The 26,605-nt window shown below is 37.8% G+C and overlaps 1 protein-coding gene across 5 annotated transcripts in view; it reads right to left on the bottom strand.

Moving 5' to 3' along the window:
• The window catches only part of BLTP3B (bridge-like lipid transfer protein family member 3B), a 93,571-nt gene that overhangs the window by 49,413 nt on the left and 17,553 nt on the right, over positions 1-26,605 (bottom strand). For 3 of the 5 annotated variants that reach the window (XM_053583124.1, XM_053583125.1, XM_053583122.1), the window contains exons 2-6: positions 9,898-10,060; positions 8,517-8,579; positions 6,819-6,910; positions 1,567-1,756; positions 841-981 (exon numbers count right to left, since the gene is read on the bottom strand). In XM_053583124.1, the coding sequence (XP_053439099.1) occupies positions 841-981; positions 1,567-1,756; positions 6,819-6,910; positions 8,517-8,579; positions 9,898-10,060 (649 nt within the window). The remainder of the gene's footprint in view (positions 1-840; positions 982-1,566; positions 1,757-6,818; positions 6,911-8,516; positions 8,580-9,897; positions 10,061-26,605) is intronic. The other 2 variants (XM_053583123.1, XM_053583127.1) reach the window with 2 other exon arrangements.

Below are 26,605 nucleotides of genomic sequence, written 5' to 3'. Positions count from 1 at the left end.
AAGTTACTTACATAGTTTAATTTTGCATGTATGGGTGATAATTCATATAATTACTGAAATTAATTTAATGAATCTAAGTAGAAAAAGGGCATTAACATTAAAAATTGGAATACTATTGTACAGACATTTCATATTTCAGAAGATTTGTTTAACCCTACACTCTAAAAATATATATATTTTTAAATTTACTTAGGATAGTTATTTATGCCAGATAAAAAACCTTGTTGAGACTATTTGAGTCATGGTTAAAAAAAAGTCTGTATTTCATGAACTACAGTGGACTCACAACTTCTGATATCCTTGAGTTGCTGCCTTCTAATCTAAGTTACCAGTCACATCTTATAATTTATTAAAGCTAATAGACTGCTACTCATAATGAAAGCTTTGTTCCTTACTCTGAGCAAGAGTCTATAGAAGAAAAAATTATAAAACAGTAAATATTCATAAAGTACTTGGCAATCTATTTAACTTATCAAAGACTAAAAAAAAATCTATGAAAATCTAGATATTAAATTTAAAAGCCTAAGAAATGTTATGATTACAATGGATTTATGCAAGTATTGTTTGAAAAATTTAATCTCCCGGGCGGCGCCTGTGGCTCAAGGAGTAGGGCGCCGGTCCCATATGCCAGAGTTGGCGGGTTCAAACCCAGCCCCGGCCAAAAAAAAAAAAAAAAAAAAGAAAAATTTAATCTCCCTTGATTTTGCATTGTTTTAAATATGCTACAGGTAGTATTTGAATATTTTACCTTAAAAATTGTTTTAAATTTCCTATAGTTAATTCCAATAGTCAATTTCAATAATTAACATATGAATCAAAAAGGAAATCCTGTTGACTTACTCTTCTTTTAAGGGTGACTCTGATTTTGGATTGGTTGGTTATTAACCTAACAGGAGCACACATAATTTCAAGATGTGAACTTTGGGTAGCATCTGCCTCTATTCGTATCATCTGCCAATTTATTTCTTTAAATGTCAAAACCTAAGGGGAAGACACAGATTAGCTTCACTTACTCATGCAAAATAGAATAAGAAATACACAGATTTATAAAAACAAGCCAAATGTATCTTCTCAATTTTCATATGACATTTGGGATATATTCATCATAATTTCATTTTTTTAAATTGTATACTTCCACCAAATTTAATAACACATCTTTATAAACATATTCATCATTTATAAAGCTGTTAATATTTTATTCTAAGCAATTTAACTAATATAAACTAAAAAGAATATTTAAACCATGTGACCAAGAAGCATTTAGATACCACAGCCATGTAAATTAAAAATTCCAATCCTAGGGTGGCACCTGTGGCTCAGTGAGTAGGGCACCGGCCCCATATACCGAGGGTGGCAGGTTCGAACTGGCCCAAGCCAAACTGCAAAAACAAAAAAAAATTCCAATCCTGAGTAGCTAGGAAATTAATGACCAAAAGTAATAAAGAAAAAGGAAGTGTAATCTGGCAATAAGTGAATCTGGGCAACTGTAAGTTGTGATTTAAGTGTCTTCTTTTATTAATGACCGATTGAAACGATTTTTTTAAAAAAGAAAAAAAAAATCTTTACCTCTCCTCTCTGTGGATCTTGGATACGAGTAAATCTTAAATCTCCATGTTCCCAATTTGCATTTACACTATAGATCCGTAGCTGAGAAAGTTCAAATGATGCATTGAAGGCTTTTGCTCCAATTCTGATGACTATAGAATTTACAGAAACAGTAATTCCCTCAACTACTTTTTCAGCAAAGCCATATTCACTGGAAAAACAAAATAAAATAAGGCATTGAAGCAAAAAAGTATTTAATAGAAGTTACCTGGTGATACTCTCACAAGTATACATATAAACTACCATAATATTATTCATTTTTGTTAAAAAGATAAGTTATTTTTGTTAAAACGAACACCTAGTCAGGTTAGATATAAGTTATAAAAAATGCTCTTCTCAAAATGTAAAATATTTTATAAAATTATAAGTTACTGTCTACCTTATTACAACCAATATGTACAGCTGTTTACTCTCAAAAAGCATTCATCCAGATAATTGACATCTATAAAGCAAACAAGAGCCAAATTCTTTTTTTTTTTTTTTTTTTTTTATTGTTGGGGATTCATTGAGGGTACAATAAGCCAGTTACACTGATTACAATTGTTAGGTAAAGTCCCTCTTGCAATCATGTCTTGCCCCCATAAAGTGTGACACACACAAGAGCCAAATTCTTAATACAAACAAGGCTATGGAATCCAACTAGAATATAACCTCATGATTTAGGAATAAGATCAGAAAAGATTCACATTCTCTAATTCAATTTAACAAATGTTTAGTGATCATCTACTACTGAGATGATGCTGGGACATGAAGAAAACTAAAATTTAGTTGTAGCATTATAAGGCTAAAGAAAAAATAATATACATATTATTTATCACATATATTTTATATATATATATATCTTAGTAACTGTAACACAAGTCTGAAATTGTTTTTAAAAAAGGAAAAATCAGTATACCTGATGGAGAAATAGATTGTTTCCAACTAGGGAAAAATAAATCTAGGAAAAACAAATGAACATTCTACAAGAAGAAATCTTAGAATGAGAAAAAGCAGGAAGAAAGACACAGAGACGCAGGAAAGGCGAGGCCCCATTTTGAGAATCAGCAGCACAGGACAGCTGCAATACAGAACACCCAGACAGTGCAGCAAAGGGGTGCTGAGAGTCTGCCCAACCGACAGATCACATCAGCCACCATCAATGCGATCATCACACCTCAAGTTATGTCTCTATCCAATCTTTTCAGTGGCACTATGGATTATAATATTCAAATGCTCACCAGATACCTCCACCTGGCTGCCTCAAAAACCCATGCCGACTTAGTGGTTAGTTGTGGACATGCAGCTTTTTATTTCTGGTTTTCTATTCTGTTCAATTGGCCTACATGCCTATTTTTATAGCAGTAGCATGCTGTTTTTGTTATTATAGAATTGTAATATAATTTTAAGTCAGGTAATGTGATACCTCCAAACATGTTCTTTTTGCTTAACATTGCTTTGGCTAGTTACGCTCTTTAGCCTCTTTTTTGGTTCCAAATGAAATTTAGGATTATTTTTTCTAAATTTGTGAAATATGACTTTGGTATTTTGGTGGGAATTATATTAAATCTGTAAGTCACTCTGAGCAATGTGGACATTTTAACCATGTAGATTCTTCTAATCCATAAACATGGGATTTTTTCCATTTGTTTGTGTCATCTACAATTTCCCTCATCGGTGTTTTTCAGTTCTTACAAAGATTCCATCTCCTTGGTTAAATGTATTACTAGATACATAATTTTTTTTTTGTAGCTATTGTAAATGAGATTAAGTTCTTAATTTGGTTCTCAGCTTGACTGATAATAGTATATAGAAATGCTGCTGATTTTTATACGTTGATTTTGTATCCTGAAACTTTGCATAACAGTCATTTATCAAATCTAGGAGTCTTTTAGAGGAGACTGTAGAGTCATATTATCAGCAAACAGATAATTTGCCTTCTTCTTTACCAGTCTCCCAAGTAGCTGGGACTATTTTTTGTAGAAATGACAACTCACCATGCTGCTCAGACTGCTCTTGAACTCCTGGCCTCAAGCAATCCTCATACCTTGGCCTCTCAAAGTGCCAGGATTATAGGAATTAGCCATTGTGCCGGCCCTACATACTATTATTAATAGTAGTACAGTTGTACATTACTTAACTATGGAGATACATTCTCCATAGAGAGTGGAGAATGGTGTCATTGTGGGAATGTGACAGAGTGTACTTATGTAAATCTAGCTGAGATAGCCTACTACGTACCTACACTACATGATACAGACTATTGCTCCTAGACAGCATGTTACAATACAGAACCCTGTAGATCACTATACCACAATATTAAGTTTGTCTTTAAACATAATCTAAACACAAAAAAGGCACAATAAAAATGGTATTATAAACTTAGGGGAACACTATCATATATGCAGTCCATTGTTCACTGAAGCATTCTTATACAGTACCTGACTCTATATTATTAATAAGCTCTTAAAAGTCTCTGGGCCTCAGCTGACTCAAGTGTAAATGTAAATAATACCTGCCTGAAAAGGTTGCTGCTGTGGTCCTTATGTGAAATGGTATGTATGTAATAATTTACTCCTTGACTTTCCTGAGATAATTTTGTTATAAAACAAAGTGGCCAACTGCGTGGAGTTTAGAAAATTGAGAACTGAAGACCAAGAACTCATCAGCATCTTAGAGACGAGCTGCTTTGATCCTAAAGACAAATACTGGTGACTCAAGATGGAAACATTCCTATAATACATGTGTGGGAATGTCCTTTAGAATATCCAATCCCACCTCTAATTCTATACAAATTAAAAAATGTAACAATGCATATTCCAGGATCTACCACCAGAAGGGTAAAGCCTGAATCAATGAACAAAGTCTACATTTTTTAGATTATGACTGTCATCTATTAATATTAGAAGGTGAAATTCCTACTTACAAATATAGTTGGCCTTCTCTTTCTATGGGTTCTGCATCAATGATTTAACCAAACTCTAACTGAATATATTCAGGGGGAAGAAAATTCCACAAAATTTCAAAAAGCAAAATTTGATTTTGCAGTGCAACAAGTGCTGTGTTGAATCACATGAATAAAGTGATGTGTAGGCTTTGTGTTGGGTATTAATATAAGAGCTGCAGAGTTGATTTAAAGTACATGTGAGGATATACGTAAATTGTATGCCAATACTACATCATTTTATTAAAGGGACTTGAGGGCCCATGGGTTTTGGTATCCTTGGGGGGTCCTAGAAACCAGCTCACCACATACCAAGGCATAACTGTCTCTTCTGAGTTTGATTAATCTTACATAGATGTTTCTCTCCTCTATGTGAAGTGAAAAACTCAATAATGTTTAACAGATCATTAATCTGTGGGAGCATTTTCAGTTGACAGTCTGCACAGAGGAAAGGAGAAACCTGTTCATTATTAATTTCTCTATTTTAATTTTAGCTAGAAACAAAATCAAATAGATCAGTGCTTCTCTAAGATATGTGATAACAACCTGTTAAAATGACATATTCACATTCTTCTATTCGAGACCTACTGAATCACAATTTTAAAAGGAGCTTAAAATAGTTTGTAGATTTAATAAAGCACCAAAATAGCTCATTTCAATCATTTCCAGCACTAGCTAATCTAACAACCATCTACTCCCATCAAACATGAAATCATTATTTTAAAATCTCAAGTTGCTGAATGATGCATAAATTACAAAGAAGTTAATACAAAAGCTCCTTACCCAGTCAGGTATAAATATGAACTGTACATCTGATAAACACGACCATCATACTACCCTAAGCAGGGCAATGGATTACCATTAGATTCCCATGTGTAAACTACTAATCATACTGTCAGTATTTTCATAGAATGCAGGAACATAAAAGTGAAACAATCAGGCAGCGCCTGTGGCTCAGTCGGTAGGGCGCCAGCCCCATATACCGAGGGTGGCGGGTTCAAACCCAGCCCCGGCCAAACTGCAACCAAAAAATAGCCGGGCGTTGTGGCAGGCACCTGTAGTCCCAGCTACTCGGGAGGCTGAGGCAAGAGAATCACTTAAGCCCAGAAGTTGGAGGTTGCTGTGAGCTGTGTGAAGCCGTGGCACTCTATTGAGGGCCATAAAGTGAGACTCTGTCTCTACAAAAAAAAAAAAAAAGTGGAACAACCTTTGTGAAAGGTTGATGTGAGTGCGTTTGTGTATACAAGAAGCATTCACCCTAAAAAAAGAATTTTATTAATGGTTTTACATAGCACCTAGAATGCTATAGATGTTCAGGGCTGCCATGTTATGTAACATGAGGAGGCACCAAAAACTATGTGAACGTTTTTTTTTTTTTGTAGAGACAGAATCTCATTGTACCACCCTCGGTAGAGTGCCGTGGCGTCACATGGCTCACAGCAACCTCCAGCTCTTGGGCTTACGTGATTCTCTTGCCTCAGCCTCCCGAGCAGCTGGGACTACAGGCGCCCGCCACAATGCCTGGCTATTTTTTTTTGTTGTTGTTGCAGTTTGGCCGGGGCTGGGTTTGAACCCACCACCCTCGGCATATGGGGCCGGCGCCCTACTCACTGAGCCACAGGCGCCGCCCTATGTGAACGTTTTATGTGAATAAATAATGAAGAGATTCTGCCTTAGGAAAAGTTAAGTACAGTACAACATCCAAATTTACTGAATGCAAAAATAAGCAGGCAATTTTTAGCAGAAAACTTTTAGAGACGTATTCTAACTTTTCAAGAAGGCTTTATGAGATGGTCCCAATGCTTCTACTTTATTAGCATCTCATTTTTATCTACCAAAATACAACCTGTGTAAGACACAAACATTTCATACTTGAGTTAAGAGTAACCCAAAAGGCATCAATTTAAATTAAATATTCAAAATTTCCACTGATGCTGAAAAACAGACACGCAGAGCAACTATTCAGAAGCTAGGAGACCATCTGACTCGGAGAGCGCCTCAGCTCTTCTGCTTCCATTTTCGGCTGCACTGCCTGTGGTTGATCATTACTACTTAATAGCAAGGACAGCAAGGAGAATACCCAAGCTGAAATTCATGCCTGCTACTTTTGTAAAAATGAAGTCTGTGAAATGTTTGATGAAAGAGGTGACTGAAATAGAGGCTGTTTTATTTTCTTAATCCCTTTCTGAAGGGATTTTATTTTCTTTATGTCTCATTACTGCAGATAACAGAGTTGACTACAGAAAAGAACTCCCACGGACAGGCATACGAATTAACGGAAATAGCTTACCTTTGTCCTGAAGCAGTAGCAATTGGTGATGGGCCATTAGGGGCTCGGGGTTCTTCACATGTACTCATTTCCATTATTACCTTATCCAGGGACTAATAAAAATGATAAAAATGCAAACAGTTAGATATTATATTTTATGTACGTGCTGAATATATTGTTTAAGACTATTTTCTCTTTCATTTCTCAGGAACAAAGTGGACACCAAGTGAAAAGAGTCATTTTAATTTAAGTGTCATTCTAAAAGTCTAAAAAGACAAACAGAATAAAAAAGAAAAAGCACTCCTTTATTATTTGGTGACAAAGCTGTATAGGTAATATAGACATAAAACATTAAGAAGTAGCCACTAATGGCCTAATTGTTTGTACCCTCATATAATCTGAAAATTTTTAAAAAGTAGCCATTACCTACTGAGATCATCAGATTTTATGTAAATGAAATCTCTAATCCCAGATGTACTACATTATTATTGATAGGTAAGATTATATATTAGTAAATAGGCTTGAATAACCCTTAAAATTTTTTTTCAAGACTGAGTCTCACTCTGTTACCCCAGATGGAATGCAGTGGTGTCATCACAGGTTCCTGTAACCTCCAACTCCTGGCTCAAGTGATCCTCCTGTCTCAGCCTCCAGAGTAGTGAGGACTACAGGCACCTGCCACTGGGCCTGGCTAATCACCTTAAAAATTTTAATCCAATCTAAGATCTGAGATATAAGATGTTAAACTATGAAAAATATAAAATAAGCAGGAAAACGGAAAATAAAAAACAAAACCCACACTACCATAATGGAAAAAGATCTTTCTCCAATTAACACACTTTTCCTAGAAGAAAGATGTCCTTAGCAGTCATCACTAACACAACTCCGGTCATTATTTTGTTTTATATGAAGCATTTATTATCTGAAGCTATCTCATTGGTTCACTTGTTTATGGTTAGTCTCCTCTATTAAAAGATAAATTCCCTCAGGGCACAGGGCAAGTATTCCATAAATATTTGTGGAATTAATCAATAAATAAACAACTTTCCATTTTCTTTAAAATGCAAATTATATTAAAGAATAAATTACTTGACCGGGGTACTGGTTCATGCCTGTAATCCCAGCCCTCTGGGAGGCCGAGGTGGGTGGATCGCTTGAGCTCAGGAGTTGAGACAGGCTGAGCAAGAGAGAGATGCTGTCTCTACTAAAAATAGAAAAACTATCCAAGCATTACAGCAGGTACCTGTAGTCCCAGCTACTTGGGAGGCTGAGACAAAGGATCACTCATGCCCAAAAGTTTGAGGTTTCTATGAACTATGATGCCATAGCACCCAGGGTAACTGACTATTAGACTCTATCTCAAAAAAAAAAAAAAAAAAAAAAAAAAAAAAACACATTACTTAATTTACTATATCAGTACAATCAGAAACCCACAAAAGACAGAATCAAATGTTATTAAGAAGAAATCCATAGTACGTCAGTAAAGAGTTAAATGATGCAATAAAATAATGTACTAACTTAGAACATAACATTATAGACCTGAAAAACTTTGAAGATATTCCTATTTTGAAGTTTAAATTTCTCATTTAACAGCTGAGAAAACTAAATTCCATCAAAATAAAATGAAAGCTAATTAGTGAAAAACCCAGGAGATTATGTTTTCATGAAACAAAACATTAATACTAACAAGGTAGCTAGATAATATGAATATATGTTTACTTCTGAGGTGGTTTCAGGACTCACCAAACAAATGGGATGTGTTTTCAATTTTGTCCATGGGATCTACAAGCAAAAAATTGTCATTGAAATGAATTATTTTTAAAAAAAGTAGTATCTGAAAAAAATTAAAAACGCAGTATCAATACACTTTATCTCTTAATATAGTGACAAATGTATCAAATTATATCAAATGACTTTTTCCTCAAATTACAAAATAATAACCTGAGCAACTCATTTATACTTTTGAAATTAAACTATTTTACTAAAGAAAATATTACTAGCTGCATTTTTTTAGTCATCTTAAACGGAAACCTCTAATTCTTAAAAGTATCTTTTTTCCCAATCCTTAAACCACATTTTAATTTCATAATTTTAACTAAGAGTTGCTAGCAAAGCATAAACAGTATTCTGTTCATTTAACAATCTGTGGTTAATCTTAGAATTTTCCCCAATCTTTTTTTTTTTGCAGTTTTTGGCTGGGACTGGGTTTGAACCCGCCACCTCTGGCATATGGGGCTGGTGCCCTACTCCTTTGAGCCACAGGGACCGCCCCCCATTCGTTCTATAAAAATTTCAGACAAATACAAAAGTGGGGCCACTAATATGAAACATAGGCAATATCAAATAATGTTCAAATACTCCCTGTACTAAAAAATGTCAAGTCTTTGTAGATAGTTGGCTTTATGGAGGACAGACAAAAATTTAAGGTGACCAGTAATGGACATAAGAATCTTTTCTATAATCTTTTCTTAGGAGCTCAAATTTTAATTTATGAAACAAATTAGCATGCAGTATTTCCCCTGAGCAGACTCTCAAACTAAGCTTGGTCTTTAAAAGGAGAAATGATACAAATCATATGAATAGAGACAAAGATATATAGAAAAAGTTACAGTAACAGGAATAATAATAGGAAATAGAAAACTTTAAAAATCTCAAAATGAGAAAACAAGAAAGGGATAAAATTGGGAAACAAAAGTATGTGTAGAGAAAGAATTTATTGGTTCTTATCTCTTCATTTGAAATCTATTATCTACTCACTACAAATTAAAACTGTACCATCTAACAATAAATCCTATAGAAAAAAACCTATCTTTGAAAATTTACCAAATGGAAGCAAGTATTTTATTAACAAACTATTAATAATTTTATGTAAAATATTAACAAAATTAAACAAAAATCAAGACCTACACAGTATTAGTTAGTAATACATGACTTCAATTATGTCAGACCCACAGTCATGCAATCATTTGTGCAAAGGTATTTTTCATGCTTCTTTATAGAATTACATATAGAACAAAATTTGCTCTAGAAAATAGACATGAAATGTAAAATGAAAACATAAAAGGCATTCCGCAGATATCAAAGCCCAATAAAAGCTCACCCTAATGGATGCTTTATTACAGAACACCTTGTTAATAGCAAGCCATGTTGGCAAATCCAGCATATTCTGCAGCACCTCTTCATCCAACTCCAAATTCTTCAGTTCACCTTCTCCTTTAAGGGTACTTAGATTTATCTTATCAGGAGACAAATTTTTGGTAAATCTGTAAGAGAATATATATTGACATTTGTTTTTGTTGATTACTATACCCCAGAGTCAAGTCTTACAAATATACAGAGCATTAAAAATGTCACAGCCTCTACTTCAGAGCCTCTTCAAAGTGTTCAATGAGTTTTTTGTTGTTTTGTTCTCTGCTATCCACAGTTCTCTTTTACAAAGGCTACAATTTTTTGGCACACATTTGAATATTTCCCATATATGATCAATCTCTCCTTGGTTCTTACTGCCTTTCAAGCATAAAATGAGTATTTAGTGAATATCCATTACTTTCCAGGCACTATGAAAGGTTGTAGGGATCACTTAGAGCCATCCCCTGTTACATTTTGTTCTACACACTACATACCACAACAGAGAAGGGAATAGATCTATGGCATTAGTCAACCTACAAAGAAGATATGGGATTGTGGGCACCCTTCAGAAGCAGCAGTTATAGTGGTGGTAGTCACAAGAAGACATCAATACTCCTTTCAGAATCATGCAATAATTCCAGCATTAGAAACTGACCCAAATCATCCCAGGAATAAACAATGGTGCATGTATCTTGTTTTAAAAGGTCTCATACGAAGGAGATTATTCAACTCTACTTACCAACAGATTTTGGTGTTTTCTGTATGAGCATCTTAAAAGCATCAGTAATTTATAACCTTTAATTAGGTATACAAATACCATCTATCCTTTTTAAAGGAGTTAAGAGAACAACTACAAAGTATTTAATTAAAGTACCAAAAGTTACAAAAGAGACTAGACCCTGAATTCTAATGAAAAAATCAGATTCTCTATAACGACGTAAAAATCAAAGCTCTTAAACTTAAAAAGATTGTTAATAACAATAGTTAACATAATAGTGAACATTTTCCAAGGGCTTACAGTATACCAAGCTCTTTGAATGCATACATTGCTATTTCATCTAATTCTCATGATAACTCATTAGGGTCAATACTAATTTTATCCCCATTTTTGAATGAGTAAACATAACAAGAATCTTAAACATATTTGCCTAACATTCACAACTAAAAATAAATTGGACATGTACTTTAAAATACTTTCATGTATGCTGGGTGCGGGGTGGCTCATGCCTGTAATCCTAGCACTCTGGACGTCCGAGATTGGCAGATCGATTAAGCTCAGGAGTTTTGAAATCAGCCTGAGCAAGTGAGACCTTGTCTCTACAAAAAATGGAAAACGAGGTGGGCATCATGGTGGGCACCTGTAGTCCCAGCTACTTAGGAGACTGAGGCAAGAGCATTGCTCAAGCCCAAGAGTTTGAGGTTTCTGTGAGCTATGACGCCACAGCACTCTACCTAGGGCAATAGAGTGAGACTCTGATTCAAAACACACACACACACACACACACACACACACACACACACACACAAACCCCTTTCATATACATTACTGTATTTAATCTTTAAAACAATTGTAACAAATGAAAAAGTACTATCTTTACCCAAGTACTTTTTCAAGAATAAAATTACTGACAAAATTAACTACTGCCTAACAAATGAGTTAGTCTGTCTTTCACTTTTTTTGAAAGTTAAATATCAAAGCAACTAAACGTACTGGATCATTTACATGCCCTACATGTCAGCAAGAATACCAACCAATACACATTTCTCCAGTGACTTCAAACCAGAATTTAACCAGAATCTATACAGATTCATATCTCCTCACAGAATGTCAACTATGAAATACAAAGAAATACAAAATACCAATGATGCTGTGTTGTATTATTCTTACTAGTGTCATGTTTGATTCAATACCATGAAGTTTTCCAACAAGCTGCCATTCCCAACCACAGATCTGATGTCCCCAACCCCTGGGCCTATACCATGCTGGTCTGTGGCCTGTGAGAAACCTGGCGGAACACAGGTGGTAAGCTGGGGGCAGGCAGGCTGGTAAATGAGGAAGCTTCATCTTTACATACAGCCATTCCCCATCACTCACATCACAGCCTCAGTTCTGTGGCCTGTCAGATCAGGGGCAGCATTAGATTCTCAGGAGAGCAAACCCTCCTGCAAACTCCACATGCCAGGGATCTTCCTTGTGTGCTCCTTGTAGGAGTATTCTAAGTACGTGCCAAGGATTTGTTACTATGACACATACACTGGCAAGCAGTATACTCACTCACTGGCCATGCCCTTGTAGAGTTTTCAGTCTAAATGGTGAGAGAGATGATAAAATGGCATGACTAAGAGAATATAGGAAGGGTCCTAATCCAGAGCTTCTTTGAAACAGGGACTTGGCCTGATACCTGAAGGACAAGTACAAGTTAACTAGGCAAGGAGGAGAAAGGGGCAGGGGAAGAAAGAGTATTCCATCATAGGAAGGTTCTGGGAAAGGAAGAAACATGGTATAAAAATAGAACTGAAAAAAGACCTTTATCTAGTATGTAGCTAGAAGACTAGAAAAGCAGAAGATAAATCTGAAAGGACAAGGGAGAGGGAGGCAGATTATACAAACCTTTCAGTATTTTATTTATTCATTCATTCAATAAATTCCTTGATACCTACAATTTAACAGGGTCCGGGGATTTTGAAATAAACAAAATAGATAAAAAATCTCTATTCTTGGTCCAGGCGCAGTGGCTCACACCTGTAGTCCCAGCACTCTGGGAGGCCGAGGCAAGTGGATCTCTTGAGCTCAGGAGCTCAAGGCCAGCCTGGGCAAGAGTGAGATCCCATCTCTAAAAAACAGCCAGGCACTGTGGCAGGCACCTGTAGACCCAGCTACTTGGGAGGCTGAGAATCCAACCAAGAGGATCACTTGAACCCAATAGTATGAGGGTGCTCTGAGCCATGAGGTCACCGTACTCTACCAATAGAGGGGGCAAAAAAATTTTTTTAAAAATAAATATACAGGGGAGGCTCCTATGGCTCAGTGGGTAGGGCGCCGGCCCCATATACCGAAGGTGGTGGGTTCAAGCCCAGCCCTGGCCAAACGGCAACAAAAAAATAGCCGTTGTGGCGGGTGCCTATAGTCCCAGCTACTCGGGAGGCTGAGGCAAGAGAATCGCCTGAGCCCAGGAGTTGGAGGTTGCTGTGAGCTGTGTGACGCCACGGCACTCTACCCAGGGTGACGGAGTAAGACTCTGCCTCTACCAAAAAAAAAAAAAGGAAAAAAAAAATAAATATACAGTAAGTCACATTCTGAAAAGCAAAATAACAAGGTAGGAAATCTAAGTGGAGGAGGTTACAATTTCTGATAAGGGTGAACAGAAAAGTTAATGAAGAGAATAACATTTGGGCAATGATCTGAAGGCAATGAGAGCACTACCAGTTATATAAATGTGTAGAGAAAGGCTGCTCTAGGCAGAGAAGGGTGAACGCCCGAGATGTGGAATGGCTTGGCATGTCTGAGGAATACCACGAGGGCCAATAGGCCTGGAGAAAATGAGTAAAAGCAAGAATAACAGGAGATGAGGTCAGAGCCCCATCAGGAGCCAGATCATATGGGACTTTTTAAGACACTCTAAAGATTCTGGCCTTTACCCTGATCCAGAATGAAAGTGACCATGGAGATGGTTGTGAATAGAACAGGGGGCTCTTGTGTTTACAGGATCACTCTATACAGAATATGCACAAAATGAGGATCTGGACAGAAGCAGAAAGCACAAAGAGGAGGCTACTGCAATAATCCAGATAAGAGATGCTGCTGCTTGGGACCAAAATCCAAAAGCAGGAGGAAATGGGAAGGGAACAATCTACATCATGAGAACAGAGTCAAGAGGATTTGAACGTACAGACTGAAGCCAAAGATGACATCAAGGCTTTTTGTCTAAGTAACTGCAAGGATAGAATTGTCATTTATTGGGATAAAAAAGAGAAATAAATTTCAAATTAAGGGTCAGGATGCAGGCTTCTAACGGTTTAAGAGAGGCCTATTGGATATTCAAGGGAAATGCCAACTAGGTAGTAGCAAGGCCCTGGCTGGAGATATAAATGTGGTCGTCACCAATGTCATAGATTACATTTACAATCACGAGACAGATGAGATCATTGAAGAATTAAGAGTAGAAAAAATAACGAAAAGGCTCAAAGACTGTACTCAAGCCCTACTAAAAGTCAAGAAAATGTAAAAGAAACTAGAAGAGAGTGTCTGACAAAAGAGAAGAATGTGCAAAGCTGTCATACAGGAGAGTGGAAGATAATGGACTAGAAAAAGGAGGATTACAGGGAGCATTACAGACTCACATGAAGGTAATTATAATGAATGTAAAGTGAAATCAATTAGGTATTTTCCTCCCGCAAATCAACTTGGTCTATTCTGCAAGTTACAGGTGCAGAAGAGGCAAAGAGGTGTACTCCACCAGAGCAGTGTTAATGATTTACGAGTCAAGTACGAGGAATAAAGAGAATAGTCACGGGAGCTGAAGAATCACACAGGGGAGTGGTGATAATGATAGACTACAGACTTTGTACTGGATACAGAGGACAAGAGGAGGAGAGGGAGTCAAGAGTGCTAGGTGAGTGGGCTAGAAAGATGTGCTAGGCCTAGTGAGACGCTTAAAACTGAAAGGGGACACAATTACTGGTGATAGCAAGATCTGGAATTGGCTAAGGAAACAACAATCTTGTCAACAACAGCTGACAAGATTACTGAAGGAGGGAAGTCAAGGAACTGAGAGGCCAGAATACCAGAAAGTAGCAAGTTTATAAAAATTGAACTCACTGGCTCAGCGCCTGTGGCTCAAGCGGCTAAGGCGCCAGCCACATACACCTGAGCTGGCGGGTTCGAATCCAGCCCGGACCCGCCAAACAACGACGGCTGCAACCAAAAAATAGCCGGGCATTGTGGCGGGCACCTGTTGTCCCAGCTACTTGGGAGGTGGAGACAGGAGACTCGCCTGAGCCCAGGAGTTGGAGGTTGCTGTAAGCTATGATGCCACAGCACTCTACTCAGGGCAATAGCTTGAGGCTCTGTCTCAAAAAAAAAAAAAAATTGAACTCACCCATTACGTTAATGAAAAACAAAACCACATAAAATTCTATAAAATAATTTCAACAGGTTTATTCAGAGTCAATGAGTGGCCATGGCCCAAGAAGTCCTGAGAGTACACACTAGGTGGCTGGGACAGGTTACAGTTTGGTTTTATACATTTCTAAGGAGAAAGAAATTGTAGGTAAAATCAGAAATCAATAGACAACATACATTAGTTTGGCTTCAAAAAGTGAGACATCTTGAAACAGAGGCTTGTAAGGGGGTTCAGAGATTCTTTGATTTGTAATTGTTTAAAGAAATAAAGCTGTCTAAAGACCTGGAGTTAGTAGAAAGGAACACTTAGGAAGAGGAGATCTGCTATCTATCACATGATGCTACAAGGTCTGACAATTAAGCACGTGAACTTGCACCATGCACTTACGCTGGCAGCTCCGTACAGCAACTCAGTAAGGTTTCAAAGCCTTGGTGTATCAGTCTCTCACAGCACAGTATTTGTGTGGACATGTGCAGTGTCGTGGTGAGTGGCGTTCATTATTGTTGTTACATGTTTTTGTGTGCCATCATGAGAATGTTGGAGCTTGAATTAGTGCAATGAACAAACATTAAATTTCTTGTTAAACTTGGCAAGAGTGGAAGTGAAATGCAGGACATGTTAGTCCAAGTTTATGGGGTAATGCCATGAAGAAAACGGCAGTGTACAAATGGATTAAATGTGTTTCTGAGGAGAGAGAAACCATCACGGACGAAGAAAAGTCAGGGTGGCCAGTAATGAGGAGAACTGATGAAAACACTACAAAAACTTTCTTGAATTGTGCATCAAAATTGTCAGCTGACTGTGAGAAGTATAATAGACCAAGTAAATATCAATAGAGAAACAGTTAGGAAAACTGAAAATCTTGGCTAACAACGAATGGCTCTTCCATCACGACAATGCACCAGTTCACGCAGCACTGTCAATCAACAAATAACTGTATTGGAACACCCCACCCCACTTACCTGATCTGGCCCCCAGTGACTTTATGTTTTAACTCAGAGATACTGGAAATACTGAAAGGAAGACATTTTGATGACATTCTGGACATCCAGGGTAATACAATTGAAAGCTATGATGACCATACAGAAAGTGCCAAAATTGCTTTGAAAGGTAGACTAGGCACTGGTATTAGGGCATAGCTTCCTAAGGAGAGTACTTCAAAGGTGACCACAGAGATATTCAGCAATGAGGTATGCAGCACTTTTTCTAGGATAAGTTCGCGAACTTAATTGTCACACTTCCCGTACCAGAGTCAGATTGGAAAATAAGCCAACATTATATTTGTTAATTTTTAAACACTCATTTTAAAAGACTGTAGGGTTTGTATGGCCTGACTTGACCTTTGTCTTGCATAGCCTGAGGTCCTATTTGTAATATACTATCTTACTGCCATACAAAGAGTCTGTTTTATCAGTTTTATAATCTCTACTTTAACATTAATGCCAGTGTATCTAAACTCCATAACCAGAGGGGCTGTTAGGAGGTGTTTCAGACCTCTCTTTCCAACATGGCTGGGAACTCAGCTTTACTGTTTTCTGAGGTCCCTTTAGCCAGGGGGTGGGGGGTGGTGGTGGTCCCATTCAGTCAGGGTGGGGGAGAGTTTATGATTATGAAAGGAGTGCCATATTCCATGTTCAGAATTTAGTACTTGGGGCTGGGTGCCATGGTTCACGCCTGTAATCCTAGCACTTTGGGAGACCCAGATGGGCAGAGCGATTGAGTTCAGGAGTTTGAGACCAGCCTGAGCAAGAGTGAGACCCTGTCTCTACTAAAAATAGAAAAACTAGCTGGGCGTTATGGCAGGCACCTGTAGTCCCAGCTACCTGGGGGGCTAAGGCAAGAGGATCTTTTTAAGTCAAAGAGTTTGATGTTGCCGTGAGCTATGGTGCCACAGCACTCTACCAGGGCAACAGAATGAGATCCTGTCTCAAAAAAATATGTAATAGGATGGTGCTTGTGGCTCGAGGAATAGGGCGCCTGCCCCATATACCAGAGGTGGTGGGTTCAAACCCAGCCCCGGCCAAAAAAATAAATAAATAAATATGAACATCATTTAAAATATATATATGTAATAATAATAATTTACTACTCGGGCCGGGTGTGGTGGCTCACACATATAATCCTAGCACTCTGGGAGGCCGAGGCCGAAGATTGCTTGAGTCCAGGAGTTTAAGATCAACCAGGGCAACACTGTGAGACCTCATCTCTAAAAAAATAAAATAAAATTCAACAGGCGTGATGAAATGCCACTGTGGTCCTGGCTACTTAAAAGGCTGAAACAAGAGGATCCCTGGAGCTCAGGAGTTTGAGGTTCCAGTGAGCTCTGATGACGTCATGATACTCTACTCAAAGAGGGAAGGAAGGAAGGAAGGAAGGAAAGAAGGAAGGAGGGAGGGAAGGAAGAAGGAAAGAAGGACAGACGGACCAGAAGACAATGAAGTTGGTTACCTAACTAAGGGGTAGGAGAGAGAAGGTAAGAGAGAAAGGATATGAAATAAATACAACTTTCAGAATAGTTTTTTGACTTTGGAAAGCATTTTAATATTCTCCAGATACAAAAACAAAGTAAGAATGAGAAGAGAAATAAAAGCAAATGGAAATAAAGGAACCTAATTGTATTTTAGAAATACTGTAACTGCACCCAAGGAGAAGGACAAGACTGAAGAGGACAAACAACAGACTAATCTGAATAACTCAAACATGTGACTATTTGATTCAAGAGAATAAACTGTTACCTGAAATCAAATAAATCATTTCAGCTCATTTAAAAATCAGTAAAGCTCTAAAAAGGTATGTAAACATTATAAAAAAGAACTTTTAAAAAATGCTAACAATGTAGCCCCATGAGTTAAGCTTCCAAATAATTATTTATTTGGTGGACATGAAGGAAGAATGGAAGCTTGAAATGTACATAACCAAAGTAAGTATGTTAACAAGAACTCAAAACAAGAATCAAAGAAAAAGCTGATTGACTTGAATATGTCAAAGTCATACCAATTTCATGGAAGAAAGTCACAGATATAATAAAAATTAAAATGGCAAGAAGACTTACCATTTATTTTTAAAATTCAGAACACAGACTGTTACATTATGATGAACAATATTATGGCATGGCAAAGAGTTATATTTCAAAAGTATATTTGTCATTTATTTCTAACACTGGTACCAGCTGAAATTTTTAATGTGAATGTATTTATTTTGGTTTATTTTATCATTTCTTTAAAAATAGAGGCAGACTGTAATCCTAGCACTCTGGGTGGTCGAGGTGGGTGGATTGCTTGAGATCACGGGTGGGAGGCCAGCCCAAGCAAGAGCAAGACCCAATCTCTCAAAAATAGCTGGGCGTTGTAGTGGGCACCTGTAGTCACAACTACCTGGGAGGCTGAGGCAAGAGAATCTCTTGAGCTCATGAGTTTGAGATTGCTATGAACTGTAATGCCACGGCACTCTACTGAGGGCAACAAAGTGAGACTCTGTCTCAAATTTAAAAAAGAGGCAGTCTTGGCTCTGTCACCTAGGCTAAAGAGCAGTGGCCCTCTGACAGCTTCTTGTAACCTCAAAATTCCTGGGCTCAACAGATCCTCTAGCCTCTGTCTCCCAAAGTGCTGAGATTATAGGAGTGAATCATTGTTCCCCACCTATTTTATCATATTTTTAACAAGGTAGTAACTTAAAAACATTCTTAAAATATGATGATAGCTACCATTTTATCCAAAATCTTCTTTAATTACAAATAATAAAGGAAAATAAATTTATAATTTTTTCAGTAATAATAAAACATAGCTACCAAGAACAATAAAAGCTTTGGGCAAATAAAATAACTTACATATAGACTATACATTTTACAACCAATACACCATTATTAGAGTCTAAATTTTAGACTGTGTTAACTAACATTTAGGGCAAGACAAAGAAAGAAGGTCCATATAATCAAAGATGTAGAATTGGGTTACATAAATATAGCATAAATGCATGGAAAATCAAGACTCCCATCTCTGGGTGGGGCATGGTGGCTCACACCTATAATCTCAGCACTTGGGAAGCCAAGGCAGGTGGATTGCCTAAGCTCAGGATTTCGAGACCAGCCTGAGCAACAGCGAGACACTGTATGTAAAACTAGCTGGGCATTGTGGCCGGCACCTGTAGTCCCAGCTACTAGGAAGTCTGAGGCAAGAGAATCATTTGAGCCCAAGAGTTTGAGGTTGTTTTGAGCTGCGACTCCAGGGTACTCTACCTAGGGCAACAAAGTGACACTGTCTCAAAGAAAAACCCCAGCTCTGAAAGAAGTAAAAGGCCATGTAGTACTTCTCTACTTCAGTTTCCTCATCTGTAAAATGAGAATAACAGGACCTGCCTCATGGAGTTGTTTTGAGCACTAACTTAGAGCATGTAAATTGCTAGAAATGATCTGGAACACACATAATAACTTGGTGAGTGTTAGCTACACAGAGACATTACATAACCAGTGGTTATAATTTTCTAAAAAATGTTTTGACCTGATAAATCAGAAAGGTATACATTTTATATCTGATGTTGCACACTATAAATTGTAATCATGATTTATCAGAATGTTCAGACTTAATTTGAATCTATAGCAGACATTTGTTTTATTTGCCTAAGCAACCTGCATCAAAGATTTATAAAATAAAGCATCTCCAAGTTAAATATAATATTTAGGGATAGAATCTTAGAGCTAAAAAGTCTTAGAATATAAGTTTCTAAGAGTGTTAGGATTACAGGCACGGGGAGAGACTCTGTCTTAAAAAAAAAAAAAAAAAAAAGCTTCAAAGCTGAAGCCACTCTCCCTCTAGAGGAGAAAGAGACAGTTCTTTTAGGGGGTGAAAGTGACTTCTCCCTGCCTGGAGGCAAAGAAGTGATCTTCTTAAGTCCCCATTCGGGCCACCGAATGATAGATGTGGCAAAACTCAGTCAGCTGGTGCTGCATGCAGGAAAAGAAATGAATTTTTCTAGGCCAAGATTAGGATGTAAAAGTATAAATTTATTTCATATTAGAGAGAAGGAAGACAGTGTGGGGGGCGGGGAGAGATGAGGAAGCGAGAGAGTAGAGAGAGCAGGAAGTGAGAGGGGGGAAGGTGCTTGGGGAGAGAAAAGGCATCGCATCCCAAAGACAGACACGAAGAAAGGAAGATGCCAGCTTTTTATTTATTTATTTATTTATTTTTGAGACACAGTCTCACTTTGATGCCCTCAGTAGTGAGCACCATGGCGTCACAGCTGACAGCAACCTCAAACTCCTGGGCTTAAGCAATTCTCTTTCCTCAGCCTCCCAAGTAACTGGGACTGCAGGTGCCCACCACAATGCCCAATTATTTTTTTAGAGACAAGGTATCGCTTTGGCTTTGGCTCAGGTTGGTCTTGAGCTCAGGCAATCCACCTGCCTCAGCCTCCCAGAGTGCTAGGATTACAGATGTGAGCCACTGAGCTTGGCATCAGATTTTATCAGATTTTCAAAGGGAGGTTTTCAAAGCAGAAAGAGCTAAGAACCATAGCTTTAAAGAAAAATTATTAATTTTAGTCACCTTGAAAATAAAATTATTTCAACACTGTAATTCTATATTTAACATCATTATAATTTAACTAATTAACTTGTCTTAATAAACAGTTTGTGGGGTGGCTGCCCAGGTACCAGTGGTTCACTCTTCTCTGAGGAGGACTATAGGCACAGGGGAAAGATGCACATCTAAGATATTTGTAATATACTATTTAGGTTCTAGTTCATTGATCTAGAGGTTGACATAGCATTAGGCTATTCATATCACTTCCTCCAGAAATTTGAAACTAATATGTGTACACTGTTTGCATTAAACTGAGAAATTAATAATGAGTAAGATTATGAAGGAAACCCATACCCATGACATTTTAGAAATGAAATGTACCAGAAACATTCTTCTGAATCATTTATTGATTTTCCCCAACGGGGCCCGACTTAAACTGTTAAAACAAACCAATAATTAAAATCACTAGCTAGTATCTCAAGACCTCTGTGCTTCTACAAGGATTAAATTCTCATTACATATGAAGAGATGTTATAATAACCAATATCCTAAAGTAAGCCAATTAACAGCTTCTGCATGATTTTATTGAAAACAATTATTTCTACAAGGCAAAAGTACCTTAAAGCCACATTTGAACGTCATACATGAGAGGATGATGTTTTGGACAGACTTCTCCAAATCTAATAGACTGCCAAGTCCTTTGGTTAGGGACATTAAATTATCATCTGTAACTAATTACATCCTTTCACAGCCCACAGACTTCATCATGCTGCCATAAATACCCCTCCAATCAAACTAAGAAAAAAGCTTTTCTGCAGAAACCTCTAATTCCTCCTTTTCTCCTTGACCCAACACCACGCCTTTCTCTCCAGGTGTATCTCATCTAATCCAACACCTCATTATCTGAGGTACCTCATTATCTGCAGACTCTCAAAGTGAAGTAATTAAGGGCTTTTTGAAATTTTTGACAGGACCTAATGCAAGAAATGAACTTTATATTACAATTTAGTACATGTACATACACAAAACAAAAATCTCATGAAGTGATAGTTTAATATAGTGTAATGTGTTCCATTTCCTTCTTTCAAAACAGTGATCATAACTTCCTCAGCTGTTTTCACAAGCCAAGCTATGAACAACACAGTTTAAAACAATGTAAGTATTGGCAAGGCACAGTGGCTCACACCTGTAATCCTTACACTCGGGAGGCCAAGGAGGGTGGATTGCCTGAGCTCATGAGTTTGAGACCAGTCTGAGCCAAAGCCAAAGCGAAACCTTGGCTCTAAAAATAGGCAGGCATTGTGGCGGGTGTCTATTGTCCCAGCTACTTGGGTGGCTGAGGCAAGAGAATCATCTAAGCCCAAGAGTTTGAGGTTGCTGTGACGCCACAGTACTCTACCACGGGTGACAAAGCAATACTCTGTCTCAAAAAAAAAAAAAAAGTACAAAACACAATAACCAAATGTTTATCCCAAGAATGAAGGTTGGTTTAACAATCAAAAATTGGTAGGAGGGGAGATTATAAACTAACATTCAAAAATCGGTAGGAGGGGAGATTATAAACTAACATAGTTTCTTGAGCAACAACAACAAAAAATTCAGGGGGGAGGTGCAGTGGCTCATATCTATAATTCTAGCACTCTGGGAGACTGGGGTGAGAAGAATTCGAAGTTACAGTGAGCTATGATGGGGCCACTGAACTCTAGCTTGGGAGACAGGGTAAGACCCTGTCTCTATAAATATAAGTGAATGAATAAATGAATCATTCACATTAGCATCAACAATATGAAATTTTAGGGATACAACCGGCAAAAGGTATACATTACCTATATTCTAAAAGACTACAAAACTCCGGTGATGGTAATTAAAGATCTAAATAAACAGAAAAATAAAACTTATGGTCAGAAAACTCAGTTAAGATGTTATCAATTCTCCCTGAACAGATTGAGGGTAACCCCAAGCAAAATCCCAGAAGGCTTTCTGGTAGAAATGACATGCTGATTCTTAAATTTACAATGAAAATGCAGAACACTGGCTTAGCACCTGTGGTTCAAGTGGCTAAGGTGCCAGCAACATGCACCAGAGCTGGTGGGTTCGAATCCAGCCTGGGCCTGCCAAATAACAATGACAACTACAACCAAAAAATAGCCGGGCGTTGTGACAGGTGCCTGTGGTCCCAGCTACCTGGGAGGCAGAGGCAGGAGAATCGCTTAAGCCCAGGAGTTGGAGGTTGCTATGAGCTGTGATGCCACAGCACTCTACCCAGGGTGACAGCTTGAGGCTCTGTCTCAAAGAAAGAAAATGCATAACACCTACCAGGATGGGGCCCATAGGGATTATCTGAGCATATAACCTAACCATTCTACTCCTAGCAATTTGCTCAAAAGCGATAAAAAGCCTATTCTCACAAACATGTTCATAGTAGCTTTATTTGTAATAGTTAACAGAAACAACCCAAATATCCATCATCAATAACAAATAGTGGCATATCCACAGTAGACTACTACTTAGTAGTGAGAAAGTATGTATACAATGAAACAGATTAATTGAAAAACAATCATGCTGAAAGAAGTCAGAAAAGAAATGTATACTATATGATTCATTTATTTATATAAAATCCTAGAAAATGCAAACTAATCTAAGTGAAATAAAGTAGACCAGTTGTTGCCCAAGAATGAGGCAACAGGGAGGAAGATGATTACAAAGGAGCATGAAGAAACCTGAGGGTGGTGGGTATGTTCATTTTCCTAATTGTGATCAAATTTCCTGAGTACATACATATTGAAATTTCATTAATCGTACATCTTAAATATTTGCACTTTATTGTATATAAGTCAAGTTACATTCCAATACAGCTGTTTAAATCAGATATACACATATATCTATCTATACATGAATATATATATATGCATATACATATATATATATATATCTTAACAAAAAAAGAATGGACTTAGCCAGGCCTGGTTGTGCTCACTGTAATCCCAGCTACTCAGGAAGCTGAGGTGGAAGGAACACTTGTGCCCAGGAGCTCAAGACAAGTTGGGCAACATAGTGAGACCCCATCTCAAAAACTTAAAATAAAATAATAAAATGAATAGAAGAATGGGCTTATTAACTTAATAAATAGAAAGGAATAAGAATATATGAGGTATCTGAACTATGGCTTTTTGAAAACCATCCCATTGCATTTGCCATCTAATGAAAATATTAGAAGCAATTTTAAGTTTAGTTTTAAAACATGAGTAGCACCATAGGCAGCCCTCATACTACAAAGAATATCATGCAGTTTAATTCAACCTCCTCATTTTATAGTAGAGAATGTAAACTCCAGAGAGACTAAGTGAACTGCTCAAGGTCACACCAAAGCAAGAACTAAGAATTCAATCAAACTTATACAATTTTAACTTAAGAGGTATTTTAGGATCAATTACTATGCCATTAGCATACTGATAAATTTCAATTTAACTGCATTTTCTGGGCCTTTACTACACATTGTAGGGCTATATAGAAATTTTTATCCTCAAAGAGTTTTAAATGTTAATTTATGAGGTTTACTATATATTCAATGCATAAACATTATTTTTTATTTTCTTTGTTTCCAAACATTACTTTTTTGTTTTCATTTCCATTCTTATTTTTAGAGACAGAGTCTTGCTCTATTGCCCAGGCTGAAGTGCAGTGATGCTATCATAGCTCACTGCAATTACAAACTTCTTGGGTCAAGCAATCCTCCTGCCTTAGCCTCCTGGAGAAGCTAGAACAACTGGTGCATTACACCACATCTGGATAATTTTAAATTTTTTGAACTGGGAGTCTCATGATGTTTCCCAGGCTACTTTAGAACTCCTGGCTTCAAGTGATCCTCCTTGCCTCAGCTCCCAAAGTGCTGGGGTTATAAGATTGAGCCACTGCGTGTGGCCCAACATTATTATTTTTATTTATTTTTTTTTTTGAGACAAGAATCTTAGTTTTTGCCCAGGCTAGTGTGCCATAACCTCAGTCCAGCTCACAACAACCTCAAAACCTGGGCTTGAACAATCCTCCTGCCTCTGCCTTCCCAGTAGCTGGAATTACAGGCACATGCTACCATGCCCAGCTGATTTTTCTATCTTTAGTAGAGATAGGATCTTGGGGTCTCACTTTGCTCAGACTAGTCTTGAAGTCCTGACTGAACCCCTGCCTCAGCCTCCCAGAGTGCTAGGATTACAGGCATGAGCCACCGCACGTGGCCCAATATATTTTTTTTTTTTAAATAAAATCTATAATGGAAGAAGAACAAAGTATGCTCATAATAGCTTAAACTGCCTTTTTTAGACCCTTCTCAATTTACAGTTGTTTGGCTTGGTTATTTTGAAATATGCTTAAGGAAAATCAATCTTGTATAACCAGTTTTTCCACATAACCCTTTAAAGAACAGGCGAGATTACAAACTGGCAACATTCTCTGCTCACAGTCATATTTTGTTTGGCCTACCTAGTGTTTGTAAAAACCTGAATTTGTTGCTAGCATTTAAAATGGATAGACCTTACAGTCTGGATATCTAGACTTTATTGAAATACCAAAGATCTCACACTATTAGACATACATCCTTCATGGCAAAAGCTGAGTGCCTACTATTTGCCAGTCACTCATTAGGCTCTTGGGAGACTAAGACAAATAAGACAAAATTACCTTACATTTTATTATAGAAGCAAGTACATAAGTCACTGCAGTATATCATGACCTTAATATGTGCCAGGTACTACGTGACAGATCATATGATAAAAATAACAGGATAGCGTGGAGACACAGGGAAAGGGTGAGCAACTCTGATAATGAAGCCGGCTTTGGAAGGGCTTCACAGAGTAGGCAGCACTTGAGCAATGTTTTTAAGGGCAAGACTGCATCAGATAAATAAGGCGAAGACAGAGGCAGCAGCGTGTTCAATATTATAAGGTCACATACAGTAGGCATAGATATAGTACAAATATCAGGTAGTTTGGAAAGAAATGATATGCCTTGGGAAGCCAAATGATGCCAAATCATAAGAGACTCTTGTTTTCCATACCAAGCAACACGGGTTTCATTCTATACATCAAAGTTGTTCCCACACTGCCTTTATGGTGACTTCTCATGGTACAACCCAAGAGGAAGAAGAAATAAAAAGAGCAAAGATGTGCCAGAGGCATTCCCCTCACTACTGAGTAGACCAGAGGAGTTCTACTTTTGTCTATTTTATATAATGAAGTTCTGTTTTAAGATTTATTTGGGCAGGGCAGTGCCTGTGGCTCAGTGGGTAGGGCACCAGCCCCATATACCAAAGGTGGTGGGTTCAAACCCTGTCCCAGCTGAACTGCAACAAAAAAATAGCTGGGCTATTTAAAATAGTTGTGGCGGGCGCCTATAGTCCCACCTACTCGGGAGCCTGAGGCAAGAGAATCACCTAAGCCCAGGAGTTGGAGGTTGCTGTGAACAGTGTGACACCACGGCACTCTACTGAGGGCGATAAACTGACATCCTGTCTCTAAGAAAAAAACAAATAAAAAGATTTATTTGGGCAGGGGCGGCACCTGTGGCTTAGTCGGTAGGGCGCCGGCCCCACATACCGAGGGTGGCGAGTTCAAACCCGGCCCTGGCCAAACTGCAACCAAAAAATAGCCAGGCATTGTGGCAGGTGCCTGTAGTCCCAGCTACTCGGGAGGCTGAGCCAAGAGAATCGCTTAAGCCCAGGAGTTGGAGGTTGCTGTGAGCTGTGTGAGGCCACGGCACTCTACTGAGGGCCATAAAGCGAGACTCTGTCTCTACAAAAAAAAAAAAAAAAATCTTTTTTTTTTTTTTTTTTTTTTTTTCAGTTTTTGGCCAGGGCCGGGTTTGAACCCGCCACCTATGGTATATGGGGCTGGTGCCCTACTCCTTTGAGCCACAGGCGCTGCCCGGAAAAAAAAAAAAAAAAAAAAAGATTTATTTGGGCAAAAAAGTTTCTACTGTTATAAATAAATTATTTTAAAAAAATTAAACAAGAGCCAGTAAAAATTTTTAGCAAGAAAACAAATATGAT

Source organism: Nycticebus coucang, chromosome 3 (genome assembly GCF_027406575.1).
Source record: "Nycticebus coucang isolate mNycCou1 chromosome 3, mNycCou1.pri, whole genome shotgun sequence".
NCBI classification, from domain to species: domain Eukaryota; kingdom Metazoa; phylum Chordata; class Mammalia; order Primates; family Lorisidae; genus Nycticebus; species Nycticebus coucang.
This window is presented reverse-complemented; position numbering and strand designations above follow the sequence as displayed.